The 13,796-nt window shown below is 37.1% G+C and overlaps 2 protein-coding genes across 3 annotated transcripts; both read right to left on the bottom strand.

The window, feature by feature from the left end:
• Nucleotides 1-629: 629 nt before the first annotated feature.
• LOC139633047 (obg-like ATPase 1) lies at nucleotides 630-7,331 on the bottom strand. Its single transcript, XM_071498424.1, has 11 exons — nucleotides 7,186-7,331; nucleotides 6,801-6,898; nucleotides 6,556-6,699; nucleotides 5,994-6,121; nucleotides 5,089-5,264; nucleotides 4,917-4,997; nucleotides 4,610-4,707; nucleotides 4,345-4,485; nucleotides 3,561-3,657; nucleotides 2,354-2,476; nucleotides 630-2,223 (listed from the first exon to the last, which is right to left on the bottom strand). The coding sequence occupies exons 2-11, from the start codon at nucleotides 6,896-6,898 to the stop codon at nucleotides 2,122-2,124; spliced, it is 1,188 nt and encodes a 395-aa protein (XP_071354525.1). The 5' UTR covers nucleotides 7,186-7,331; the 3' UTR covers nucleotides 630-2,121.
• A 769-nt stretch (nucleotides 7,332-8,100) lies between these two features.
• On the bottom strand, nucleotides 8,101-13,248 carry LOC139633048 (transformer-2 protein homolog alpha-like). Of its 2 annotated transcripts, XM_071498426.1 has the most exons (9): nucleotides 13,056-13,248; nucleotides 11,853-12,128; nucleotides 11,332-11,465; nucleotides 11,034-11,193; nucleotides 10,300-10,488; nucleotides 9,715-9,830; nucleotides 9,407-9,565; nucleotides 9,039-9,109; nucleotides 8,101-8,847 (listed from the first exon to the last, which is right to left on the bottom strand). In XM_071498426.1, exons 4-9 carry the CDS (start codon nucleotides 11,064-11,066, stop codon nucleotides 8,837-8,839), a joined length of 579 nt encoding a protein of 192 aa, XP_071354527.1. In that variant the 5' UTR covers nucleotides 11,067-11,193; nucleotides 11,332-11,465; nucleotides 11,853-12,128; nucleotides 13,056-13,248; the 3' UTR covers nucleotides 8,101-8,836. The 2 variants fall into 2 exon arrangements, with proteins under 2 accessions (XP_071354527.1, XP_071354526.1); XM_071498425.1 differs by lacking the exon at nucleotides 11,853-12,128 and having other exon boundaries at nucleotides 13,056-13,246.
• Between the last annotated feature and the right edge of the window lie 548 nt (nucleotides 13,249-13,796).

Here is a 13,796-nt window from a genome sequence, read left to right as displayed (position 1 = left end):
CAAAAAGACTCATCTTGCAATTAAAGTCATTGTTATGTGGAAACTGTTAAAAACAGTTAAAGCAGGAAACATGTTCACATTGAAAGTCAATTCTTGACCTTGGAAACCACAGTTGACAAAAACCAGTTTCAAATCGGACACAACTGAATCCCAATTTTTAGGCCAAACTTAAGCCTGTACAGTGCTCAGAATTGTTTTTCTAATTAAAACATCTCCTAGGCCAGAAATAGCTTTAAAACTGATTGTTTTGACATGCAGACGCAAGAAGATAAAATGAAAATTATTATGCTTTTAAAATTAAGTGATACTAGTTTAAAATAAATTGTAAATTCTACACATAAACACAGAAAAAGGAAGTTAAAATGTAATGAATTTCATTTCTTGGTTGCTTTAGCATTTTGTGAATGCTTTGGACACATCTGTTTAAAGTTATACTTTTACTTTAAGCTTATGAATGTCATTTAAAAGGCAACCTGAGTTATTCAATTTATAATATCTTGTTTATATGTATCAACTTTTTCCTGATTTTAGCCTATGATTACTCCTATATTCCTGCACATTACTCAATTTATTTATGTTGTGACTTTAGCCTCTAACATGAAAAAAAAAAATAGAAATACACAAAGTGATGACAGGTTTGTTTCCTTTTATTGACACATGCAGATTGATGAGGATGACATTTATTAGATCTCTGCTCCCTTTAAAGTAACATCTTTCTCCTGTGTACCCCTGTTCCTCAGCAACTCATTACTGTTCATAAAGAGGGCTGGGCTTCTATGTCCACAGTTTGGCAAGATGTCTGTAAGGGGATGGTAAGTACTCTCAAAAATAAAGACAGTGAGGAGAGGTGAAACCAGATGCTTTTTTTGAGGCTGTGCAGTCCAGATGATGCACAGAGCTGTCAGGATTCACAATGAAGCATTGTCTCTATACACGGGATGGAGCTCATAATGTGAGGAGTCTTTTTTTTTTTTTTGGTGTGTTTTATTTTTTTACAAGCCCAAACTTAAGTCAATAAAAGCAGCGTGTATAACAACATTCTTTGCTCAGGCATCTGATCAGGCACTGTCAGGGATGCCTACCTTGCTCTTTCTAAAATAACGTTATCCCTCCTGCTCAGGATACAGCACAGCACTGACCTGGAGTTAAACACTATGATGGATTTCACACTCTCTCTTAAAAGTGAACACACTGCCAGCCAAATGATCATAGACACTCTATATCTTAGCAGTCTCAGGTCCTATGACCTCGTTGTTAATAGCATACAATTAAGAAAGCTCAACTAAGGAAAAGGCATGAAGGAACTGAGAAGAATCTTTTTGATTTTAAGCCAAAGACCAAGCCAGGATCCACGAAGCTTTAACTGTAATGAGACACCTGTAGCAGACTTCTGTTATATACTCAAATTCATTCACTGTTTACATGTTTCAAAAGGTACAGAAGCCGGTTAATAATCCAGCACACCTGCTTTTAATAAAACACTAATTACGACACTCGTTAGGGATCTGAGAGCTTGCCAATTAATTTCAAGTCAACATGGAGGTAAGTGTCAATTAATGACTGCAGAGATAAGCTGTTACTCCTCAGGGGAATGAAACTTTGTCTTAAAGATAAATTGGAGGGGGAAAAAAATGACATAAATTAAACCTTTTAAGTATCTTTGAGCATCTAGAATACAGGACAAGCCCTGCTGCGTCAGTGCTTTCATCAATTACACAAGAGACTGCAGTTTGAATTCTGTCCCAGGCTCCTGATTAGACAATTTCCAATAAAATCTAATAGTATCTCATTACTATTATTATTTAACTGTGAATGCTAGAATCTAGTGTGTTCAAAAATGTTTGACTAGTAGTGCAGTTGGTGCCCTTTTAAAATGTGTTCATATTCTTTCGCATAGGAATGTATATTGTGTTTGTATAGAAATGTTATTATACAGAATCATTTTAATAGATTCTGCTCCAGACCTGGAGGGCCAGGTGAGAAAATATCTCTGGCCAACCAGGCCGCATGTTGATCCTCTGAATTCAAGAGAGAAGTATGAAAGCCAGCAGACAGTGTAGCTCTCGGGGGCCTGACTGAACAGTATTCTGAGCTCTCCCTCCGGTGACTGCATGGTCTCATTTATTTCTTTTTGGGGGCATTGGGTGTGTTGAATTTGAAAAAGATAATGTCCCCGTCCTCCACGATGTAGTTCCTGCCCTGTTGCCTGTATTTCCCAGCAGCCTGAGAAAGACGAGGTGAAGATCAGAGAGGACAAATTTGAAGTGTGTTCAAAATGACCAACATAGTTATAGACAAAAGTTCAACACAGTGGCACATCTAGCTTATCATTAGGCTCTACACAAAAACAAACCTTGACTGCATTTTCGCTGCCCTCCTCTTTGAAGTCACTGTACTTCATCACCTCGGCCATGATAAAGCCTTTCTCAAAGTCAGTGTGGATCTTTCCTGCAGCCTGAGGAGCCTTGCTACCTTTCTGTTGAAGCAAAACAGAACAGAAAATCTCAAAAACATAACTGCAGATATATCAACACACTACTACCTTGAAGAATTTTTATCATAGATAGGATTAGGATTTATAGCATAACTCATGATATTATTACAGTGTGCTGCACATGATCATGATGATGATGGTGTCAAAAAGAGCAAGTGAAAACATACCCCTAAATAAGTTCTCAAAAAGAAGCAATAATCACCTTCTATATTTCTACCCTGAATTTCAGTTTCAGAGAATTTAGGAGGCAACTATAATGAATGGAACACTGTGCAGTGGCCCCTGAGGGCAAAATACAAACAAGTGTGAAAACCTACATATTAAAGAAATGTTCTGCAAATACTCAAAAAGAGAGACAAATGCAATTCAAATGTAGAAAGTCTGTAAATATCAAAACACATATGGTATTAAACACTGAAGTAAATAGACCTTTGAATTGCTGCCCTTATGTCACATTATTTGCTTTTTTTTCAAATATGAATAGTAAACAATGAAATAAAGAAAATCTAAATAAAGAAAAACAGCAAATACCAAAACAAATACAAACAGCAAAGTATGAACATAATGTGCTTCTAATCCGAAAATCAAGAAAATTTGGAGCATAGTTTTCAGATGAATACTGTTACACTTCAGGCCACTTATACACACAAAGAGAGAAAACAAACAACATGTTACAATGACAAAACTATTTGTCCCACCAGTAACCTTAAATATGTAATATTCACATTTGATAACATGGACACTTAGTTTTTATTATTACAACAGTGTAACTATATTGTTATTCATTATCTGTTTATACAGCAGCCTCCACATATTAGTGTCCACAGGAGGAGTTGTAGTTGTTGACAAATACATTAGCAAATACTTATATCTGATTACAACTACATTGCAGTGTGTTTTAAACACACTAAATAGCCAACAAAAATGAAACTTTGTTTTGAAAAAATGGTTAAAATTGGAATGCAATTGCAAATGACACTTTTTACAGAACAATAGAGAGGATTTTAAAATAAACTCACTGAACAGTGAAGAAGAGTTTGTATCATATTCATATCACAACACTCACCCTGACGGTCCACGCTCGCACCTCATCTGGTCCCGCTGTGAAGAAGTATTCCAGCTGTAGTGCTGCATAGCCGGTTTTTATTATTTTGGTCAGCACACTAAAAAAAAAAGATTAGCCATGATAGAGCGCTTTTCAGTGATTAAAGACCCCAATCTGTAATTTACTTGAACAAATACAAGTCAGTTGTTTTAACAATAACACCTTTCCTTAATCATCTCTTATTGTGTTCAGAAGATTTACACAATCATGTAAGCTTTATTCACTTATTCAGTGTTTTCATTTGAGTCAAAGGCCTTCTGAACTGCCAACACTTTGAACTGCCATTCACAATGGCATGTAGATTTGGCAGGTATCGTGTATACCAGTTCTCTGGAACGAAGCCTTCATTAATACATCCTGCTGTGAATTTCCTGCTCTGACATGTCAAAATGTTTGCTGTGAAAAAAAGGCTGATTAATGCAACTGACTCAAAATAATATTTACCTGTCAGCAATAACAATCCAATTACACTGACTGTGAGGCACTGTCAGATATTTAGGAGTCTGTCTGCTTCAGTTAATTCACAAGAATCTTTTCTGATTGTATCTGAGGATTTGCCGCTTTTATGTACTGGTAAAAAGAATATCATTGTGTTGCTATTGAACTGTCAGATTAAACAACCTATGAGAACACATCACTTTGGGCTCTGAAAAATTATGAAAAGCATTAATCACAATTTTATTTTATTAAAACAATTTCTGAATGTAATCAAAAAGATTCTCTCCACATTATGTGTATGTCTCACCTCTGTGTTTTCATTTCCTCGCAGTACTTATTCTTCTCCTCCTCCTCCATGTCCAGCAGCTTGGACTCCAAAGCTCCACTCAGGGGAATGACCAGTGCACCGGGGTCATGAGCATCTACCCACTCCTTGATTTTTGCCAACCTTTTTTGGTGGAAAACAGGCAACAGGTCAGCTTTTCTGAATGCTCAACTGCAACTAAATACAGAAACAAACAATTCATGGGAAAAAAGGCACACAGGGTTATAGCAAGAGAAAGTAAACCTACCACTTGTTCTTTTTTCTGATGTAATCTTTCTCCGAGAGATTCACCAGGTAGATCATAGGCTTGGACGTCAGAAACAGGTATTTGTTCAACACCTCAATCTGTGAAGAGACAGGCAGGAAATTGTCCAAAAAAGCAACAAACAAGAACAAAAGATAAATATTATGCAATAAAGGTAAAAAGAAAACACCCTTTTCCAATAAAAAATATAATCCGAGAGGATATCAGTGGTTTTCCACTGATCCATAGAGACAGTCACTAATAAATTATTTCAGTAATATACACACAGACACACACACACACACAGTACCTCTTTGTCGTTCCAGTCATGGTAGAATCTGACATGTTTCTTCTCGTCCACCACCCAGTTCTTTACCTTCATTATGATATCCTGAAGCAAGAAGCAGCAGGTAAGGGTGATGACATAAAAATGTGAAACAGGACAACAGATACAGGTGTTCCCACCAAGAAACTTTACTTACATATTCAGGTTTGAGTTTTTTGTCACCTCCTCTGACTGCGGTTTTCTCCAGTTTGTCAATAATTGGAGCAATCATTTCCTCATCTTTTAGTCGCAGCTCCTCATGGATGATCTCGATGTCCCTGACTGGGTCAACATTACCCTCCACGTGGATAATATCCTCATCGTCAAATGCACCTTAAACACACAAGCATTGACAGATGTTACACATATTTACAAATGTTGCAATCAGAGGGCCTTAATTGGTGTTAAAGGTAATTCCACTCATTAACAAAATCTACTTTCAGATGACGTTGCTCACCCAGGTAAAACCTAAATTCTAGAAATGTTACCATATAAACTTCATATTGTTTTTTGTTTTTTTTTTTAAGTTCCCACAACCACGACAAAACTTTCTCTGTCCCTTACTTTTTATCTAAACATTTTCCAACAACCCCCTTTTAAGCATTTAAACAATAGAAGCCAAAGTTGTCAAATACGAGAACTTTCCAACAAAAAAGTTGCCATACATGACATTTATCTGAATAAAATAGTCTAAAATTTAAAAACATTTTATTTAAATCAGGAATGATCTGATCAAAGAATAAGTGAACAAAATACAAATCTGACCTGACATTTAAAGCCAGCTTTACATACTTGACAATTTGATAACCTGTGCTTCTGACACATTGCAGTCAGCACCATTCAAGTACTCAACAAATTATGCACCAAGCCCTGAGTGATACATTTTCACAGGAGCTGGCTGAACTGACCTGTCTAAGTTGCAGGCTTCTCAAAATGGGCCTTGTTCCTTTTTAAGAAGTGTAGCAATGGCTCTAACTAGCCTAATTTGCCCTCAACACCTGTCCACTCAACTCAGTTGCTGCTACACAACAGCTGCAGCAGGCAATAGTAATGACAACTCACGGGTCATATGGAAGATGCCATCACAGGCACTGATGTGGGAGAGGAAGGCATTTCCAAGTCCCTGTCCTGAGTGAGCTCCCTTCACCAGACCAGCAATGTCCACAACGTTTAGGAAAGCGGGAACCTTACTAAAGAGACACAAATGGGAGGGAGGGATTGTCAGTGATATGGCGTAATGTGACATAGATCAGACTTACAAAATACTATCTATGTAACTTCACCCCTCCATATGATTCTCCTCTTCTACTGAAAATTTTAATAATCTTAAAATGTGCATGTACTTGTTAAGATTTACTTGTGCCTAACATGACCAGCTCAGGTATTTCTGCTGTAGCCTCCGTTGGTCTGTGTTGTCTCTATTTGCATTCTGTGATTTTATAATGGTGATGGTAAGTGATTATGACAATGTTAATAATAAATGATTTTGCTCTTATTGATATTATTATTACCTTCACTCTTCTATTGTGATTTGTTTCTTTTCTTTCTTATCATTTTAGCGACTTTGACGTTATGTGTTCAGTGCTACATAAATAATAAAGTTGAGTCGACTTGTTACACACACCTAGCTGGTTTGTGGTACTGGCAGAGGAAATCAAAGCGCTCATCGGGAACAGGTACCCTGCTCTCATTTGGGTCAATCGTGCAGAATGGGAAGTTCTCAGCAGCAGCTTGGCTTTTGGTCAGCACGTTGAAAAAGGTGGATTTCCTGCAGAAGGAAGAATGCAATGCAATAATCAGTCTTAAATGATGGTCCCAACATATGTTTATTTTCTCATGATATCTATCTTGCTAGTGACATGTACATACCCAACATTTGGCAATCCCACGATTCCAATTTTCAAGGATGTGCCAAATCGTCCAATTAATGGAGGCTGTTTTGGTGCTTCTCCCTTTTTGGGGGGCATCTGCAAGAGTTAGAACAAGTCGTTTGACCCCATTGTCAAAACAACCAACCCAAGTCAGGCTTATCAGCATCAACACCAGCCTTGGGATTTTAGCCAGTAAGTAGCTCCACCAAAAACGTGTCATATGCTCATTCAAACACAGCACGCTAACGTTAGCTAGAGGCTAACTGGATACACTCCTAGCTGTTAGCCAGCATATCTCACCGAATACAGAGTTCTGTCTGTCTTTCCCACTCATTACAAACAGTCTGAATGCCTTTTAGCTGAGGGACAACCTCGTTTTGTACCTTTATTTCAGTCCTTCGCCTGTGGGCTACGTGGTGTTCACGGTTTTGACTTCTGCTCACACCGGCCACTCCACTGAAAAGACAAGCAGGAGAGCAGAGCGGAAGTGTTTTGACGTGAGCGGTCTCTGATTGGTCAGAGAAAGAGCTGGAACGCTCCGTCAGACTGATGAACTTGAGTTTTTATTTACTGTTTTATTTTTTATTTTAATCTGTAGCGATAATAGTTATGAATCGGTTGATATATATTTGTTACAGTTTTCTTGGCTGTCTGTCTTTCCGCGTCGCTAGGTGTCGACATTTTACAGGAAGCGTTCAGGAACATACAGCTGTATAAAACGTTTGGGACGCATTACATATTTTGATTTTTTTTTTAAAGTAAATAAAAATACAATACAAATTTGCATTCCCTCAAATGTCCATGTGCCGTAAATGAATATTTCTTGAACTTAAAAAACTGTAAACAAATTGGACATTTCCAGCTTTTAAAATGTAAGTAATCACCGCTTTTGTCTTATGACATTTAACCATATTTAACTGAACATACATAAATGGATTTCAGGCTGATGCGTGAAAAAGAAATAAGAAAAAAATTGAGGATATCAGGCTGGGATATAGGAAATGAAGATGAATGTTTATAACAATTTATAGACTAAATAGTGAGTCCAGAAAATTGTCAGAGTAACTATGGAGATAATCACCATATATTTACCTCTCTCACTTGAGTTTTGACGGAGTTCACCCAAAAGTTCAATTGCTGCCAAAATAAAACTTGTGCTGCTGCTGTGATTAAGTAAGTTCGAGACAGTGCATAGCCTCCAGGCCATCATCAAATCATCCTACATGGAATTAATACAGTATTTTTCTTCACAAAATATTTTAAAAATTTCCAAATAGAATGACGGTACATGCATGAAGTCCAAGCAGTAATATTTTTTTATTTGTAAAGAAAAAACAAAACTAACAATTCCAAATGTTTCATAGGAGTTCATGGTCCAACACCTGCAGTACTTGCATGTAAAACCATAGGGCAGCGTGACCATTACATTATACTTCACTGTTAATAACCACAACAAATGCCCCAAGTAATTCTTTACTGCTTATATACACTCCCCCCCACCAAAAAACAAACAAACATGGTATTTAAAATACATCCCAGAGCAAACTAGGATCTTGACAGTTTAACCAGCTACATACAAACAGCAAAATGAAAAATTGTAATATAACTTTCACAGAAAATACTTCTGACATGAAAACAAGTCTGTTGAGCAAATCATAAACAAACCAGAACCACCACCAAAGAAATTCTGTGTCAGATTTCTCTTAGTTATTATGTTTTCCAAAAGCGATTTCACATATTTTGATGAAAAATAAGAGAAAAGTGATTGTTATTTGGTGCAGAACTGCCCGTTTCCACCTGAAGCAAATTTTCAAAAACACTTTTCATGACTTTTCTAAAAAATTTGGTAAAGATTAAATCACCACTTATGTTGCGGTCCTCAGACAGACTGCATTTTTAGGACAACTTTGTTTAGCCTTTAATCCATAATCAAATCCTGAATCCCTATCACATACATAATCTGGTCAAAAACATGAAAAGAAACAAGTATTCAAACAATAACACTGAATCTGTCGTTGACTCTTCTCACACTGCTCAGTAGTGACCTGTGAAAAAAGAAATGACAATAAGGAACATGAATGTGGATCAAGTAAACTGTAAACTGTTCCAGTTACAATGTACATGTGAAGGTTACATAAATATCAGAATATCATATAAACTGTAAATAAGTCAATATATTCAAATTCTAAATCAATATATTCTGCAGCCAAATAACAGAAAGATGGTTTAAACATACGTGGTGAGTAGGACCGGGATCGGGAACGAGAACGATACCCTCTGCTGTAGTAAGGAGATGGAGATCTGCGTCTGTAGAGGGAAAAAGAAAACCACAACACTTTACCTAATGCCTTTAATGTTACACACGATGATGCTCTCTTATTTGTTTAACTAGAAAATTCTGGATTTGGCTTCATAATTTATTTTTAAGACATCTGGTCAACTTATTGCTAGCCCTATTCATTCTAGATCTTTAAAATATTCTTATAAAAACTTAAGACCAATCAGTAGATTACTCCATTCTGAAAGTTAATCATTTTAATAGTTACCCCCTTATAACTCAAAGTCAAATGAAATACCGGGTCAAACAGGTGAAAAAGAACCCACCTGTATGATCTGTACTCTCGGTCATCATAACGATCATAATCACGATCATAACCTCTATCATAGCCTCTGTCATAGCCCCTGTCATAGTCCCTTGAGACGCGACGTGATGAACCACTACTGCCGCCGCCACCGCCGCCGCCACCACCACCACCGCCGCCACTAAAAAAAAAATAAAAATAAAAATAAAAAACTAAAATATGGTGACACCTTGGAAGACACCGCACACACAGTAGCTTCCTGAATATATTGTAAATCATTATAGTAATATGAGTAAAATATAAAAACTTGCATAGTAAGGAAACACTCACTATGTGGGACGTCCCATGTAGATTCCAGGAGTGGGGGTATGGGCTCGTTTAGTGATGGAGAAATCCACTCGGATCCTGCGTCCATCAAGCTCCATTCCATTAGCACGCTCCTTGGCCTGAAACAGTCAGAAGTATCTAGTAAGCTTCTGAAATACTTTGAATGTTAATCCTATAATTTCAGTGCATTAAAGATGATTCAGACAAATACCTCTTTAATACAGGAAACATGTAAGTCTGCTGAATGCACGACACACACATACAACCTCAACAGAACCTATTTATATGATTGTTGTCACTACTAACAGGGACTCTAAAGAAGTGTGAAGAATAAACCCTATCATGTCTTCACCAGAAAAGTTACTTCTCTCCCTCTGTCAGTAAACACACTTCTAAGACTTAAAATACATTGGGGGAAAAAAACAAACAAACAAAAAAAACACAAAACATCTATCAGAGGTTACTACAGCACAAATGTATGTAATGTATCACAACTGCTTAACAGTGAAAACCACAAAATATTCAAGCACTTGATGATATCAAATCTTATTTTCAAAGTTTAAATGCATATCCCCATCTTCTTCCTACCTCCTTGGAGTCCTCCGAGTTTTCAAAGTAGACAAAGGCGAAGCCTCTTGAGCGACGTGACTGCTGGTCATATACGATGTTAACATCACTCAAAGGGCCATACTTAGAGAAAACCTCCCTGAGATCCCTCTCAGTGGTGTACAGGCTCAGCCCAAATACACCCAGACAGTTGTTAGGGTCTGGGTTGGCCTGTGAGAGAAAAAAAGAGTGAAAATGTAGTGAACAAATGACCTGCCACACCACACTGATACAAAATTCTGCTTTTCTGAGCATAACAGCACCTAGGTATCAGAGGAAATTTGTAAACGTTTCTATTAAATGTGAAGATATGCGGTTCATAGACACTTGCACAGTTTTTATTTTGTAATTATTTTGTAATTTATGTGTATAAATTTCCCAATTCACAGGATGAGGTCAATGGCTTCAAATGAAGTACCATTATAATGTTATTAGTGATTTGAGGACTTTCAGCAATTTGCCAGAATTTTTTTAGTAATTAAATGATTTGACTTTAAATGCTTTAGATGTAAAATTCATGAAGATTACACACCACAAAGGGGATTTACTCATGATCTTATCAAAGAAACTAAAAACTAAATCAAGAAACTAAGAACACTAGTGAGGCCATGACGTTTCTTTAGACAATTGCTGTGAAGAATCTTTAAATTTCAAATTCTCAAATTAGAAAGCTCATGCATACCTCAACCCAAGTATGTATAAAAGACTCTACGTACCCTGTTGCCAATGTGTCTGCGTCGGTTTGACATGGGGGAACGACTATGGCTCCTACGGCGGCGGTACTCCCAGCTACGAGATCGGCTCCTGGAACGGCGTCGGTGGGAGCGGGAACGAGAACGCGAGTAGTGCCTGCGTGAGCTTCGGTGGGAGCGGGACCTGCAGATAGACATAAAATTAACTTTGAGTAGGTGATTTATTGTATTGCACACATGCATGACAGTTTGGGAAATGCAGATCATGCGTATACATAGACTATACACCACAGCCAGCTTTGAAAAACGAAGCCTGTATTACCTGGATTTGGATCTGGATCGAGAACGGGATCTGGACCTGGAACGGCGGGAGCCATCTTTGGAGCGCGCTGGTGAGCGGCTTGTGGATTTCGCCGAGCCCCGAGGGGATGCACTCCTCGAGCCAGGCCGAGAGTCCTGGACAGACCAGACACTGAGGTCAGAAACACTCTAAAGCCAAGCTTTTGCCAAAAAAAAAAAGAATAAAAAGGGGCAGGAAGTGACTGCGCTCGCCTTCTACATGCCCCTTTCAGAGGGAGTTCACCACATTTAGGCATTTAACAGGTGTGACACTAAATATTTAGGGATTTGATCACACAAAGTCATACATTGCAAAAGATATTTAAAGCAGGAATTAAATAATTTAGCTGAAATTCAGATTGCACACAAAATAAACCTAAATGGTATGGAGGGATTGACCAGTGATGTTTCTGATACAGAGAGGAAATAAATGGTGCATGCTTTAGAGAAAGAAACAGAATGAAAGAGTAATAACATAGCAGGCTGTTAGGAAATTACTCATACCCTGGTAAACTTCTGATCTTAACTTCATAACTTCTTTAACTTCATTACTTCAAAACAACCCTTCATTTCTTCTTTCTTCTGTTTGACATAACGACTTCTTTTTTCCTCCTCTTCCCCCATTTACCATCTGCCATTACAACACTAGTAGTGGGGACAGATCTTGATTCCTTCTTTTCAGCATCCAATACATTAGCATGCATCAACACCATCAGCTTCAAACATTAACAACTTCACATCTGAAACGTCTTCCGCCTTTTTCTTTCTTCCAACCTCAACCTTAACAAAGAACAAACAAGGGTGATAAGGCATGTTGGTTTCTGTTAAAAACCAAAAGGTACAAAGAAAAACAACAGCAAAACCAGAAAACAACATATTAGATAAATACACGTTTGTATGTTAGCTTGCTATTGTCTTGAGAGCTGCAACGATTGATCGATTAGTCAATCAACAGAAAAAAAAAAAATCATCAACTATTTTCATAATCAATTGTTTATGAATTTGTTTTAAAGAAAACATGTCACGTTTCTCTAGTCAAAGTTCTCAAATGTGAATATTTTGAGGTTTCTTTAGTCCTCTGTGATTATAAATTCAACTTTGTTGGAGTTTGAAGAAAATAAGATAAGTTTTTTGAGCTTTGAAAAACTGATGTTTTTCAAAATTTTGTTGCGCAAACGACTAATCGATTAATCGAAAAAAAATAACAATTTAATTGATTTCAAAAATATTAATTAGTTGCAGCCCTGATGGTCTTCATGGCCATAAACTACCATTTGCTTAGACAAAGCTGAAAGTTACTTTAAGTAGTGACTTGTTTATATTTTTACATACGCTGGCAGGTATTTCAATAGATGAAGCCAGGTAACAATTGAGCTACAAATAAGTTGTAAAATGAAAGTAGCATGGCCGGGCGGCGCCTATATCTCCGCGCTGCTGTGCTTTGTAGGCCTCATGCTTTAGCTTAGTTAACGTTACAACATTAACAGCGCCGTTGCAATATGTACTTGTAGGAGCGTATCACTTATAATTACTCACACAAAACAGCCAGTCTTACACAAAACAGACTTCCCTCAGGTTTGAGGCCAGTTTTCGAAATTTGTTTCCATTACCAGACCTGAAAACGCAGCTAATAGCAAAGCTAGTTAGCGAACGTTAGCTAGCTTAACTTCTTTTTTTGAACCGTTTTTTGTCCTAATCACAACTCACCTGCTCCCTGAACTCTTTCTCGTTGTCGCTCATATTTACGTATCTAGACAAAGATGTGTAAAAAGTGCGTGGCAAACTGGCTTTAACGACTGATTTGACTTAATATCGCCGAATCAACCGCAAAACAAACCAGTTTGATCTGAACGGTCTAACGATAGATTGTGCCTCTGCAAGGGGTCGTTACCCTCTTCCGGTTTGATCTTCAGAATAAAAGCGTCGTCTCTGTAAAACTTTGCCAAAAAACTTAATTGGTAGAAAAGTTGATACAAAGGGCAAATAAATGGTGTAAATAATAAAGTAAATAATAATAATAATAATCATTAATTGTAATATTAGTACTAGTACTAATACTAAACCACTACTACTAATGATAAGAATCGGTTTATTGAATGGTCCCCTATATTTTAAGCAATTGATGTCATTTTTGAACTACATTTTGGCTCATTTTAAGAGCATCTTCCATTGCTACTACGCATTCTAACACTCCTGCGAAGCTGTATTTTAACAGGACACGACCACTTTTACACGGTCAACATTATTGGCACCCATGAATTTTAAGAACATAATTCATAATATCCTCATAAATAAATGCAAAAGAACAATACAAGTAGATTTTTTTAAATGCATTTAATCGCACTGAAATGCAAAAACCTTATTTATTAACTTTGTTTAATAAATGTATCTTAACGAATTTAATGCGATGCATATTTGTCAAACATAAATGAAATGAGAATGAGATGC

The sequence above is a fragment of the Trachinotus anak genome, unplaced genomic scaffold (assembly GCF_046630095.1).
Source record: "Trachinotus anak isolate AG129_WGS33_773 ecotype Australia unplaced genomic scaffold, CSIRO_AGI_Tana_v1 ptg000015l, whole genome shotgun sequence".
NCBI classification, from domain to species: Eukaryota; Metazoa; Chordata; class Actinopteri; order Carangiformes; family Carangidae; genus Trachinotus; species Trachinotus anak.
Note: the sequence above shows the minus strand (reverse complement) of the source record. Positions and strands in the feature narration are given on the sequence as shown.

Coding starts and splice junctions, on each gene's coding strand:
- LOC139633048 (XM_071498425.1), bottom strand. CDS start 13,088: ATGAGCGACAACGAGAAAGAGTTCAGGGAGCAG. Junction 11,194..11,331: donor CGATCCAGATCCAAATCCAG/GTAATACAGGCT, acceptor GTCTATCTGCAG/GTCCCGCTCCCACCGAAGCT. Junction 10,489..11,033: donor GCAGACACATTGGCAACAGG/GTACGTAGAGTC, acceptor TTTCTCTCACAG/GCCAACCCAGACCCTAACAA.
- LOC139633047 (XM_071498424.1), bottom strand. CDS start 6,898: ATGCCCCCCAAAAAGGGAGAAGCACCAAAACAGCCTCCATTAATTGGA. Junction 2,477..3,560: donor TGCGAGCGTGGACCGTCAGG/GTGAGTGTTGTG, acceptor TTGCTTCAACAG/AAAGGTAGCAAGGCTCCTCA. Junction 2,224..2,353: donor GCAGCGAAAATGCAGTCAAG/GTTTGTTTTTGT, acceptor CGTCTTTCTCAG/GCTGCTGGGAAATACAGGCA.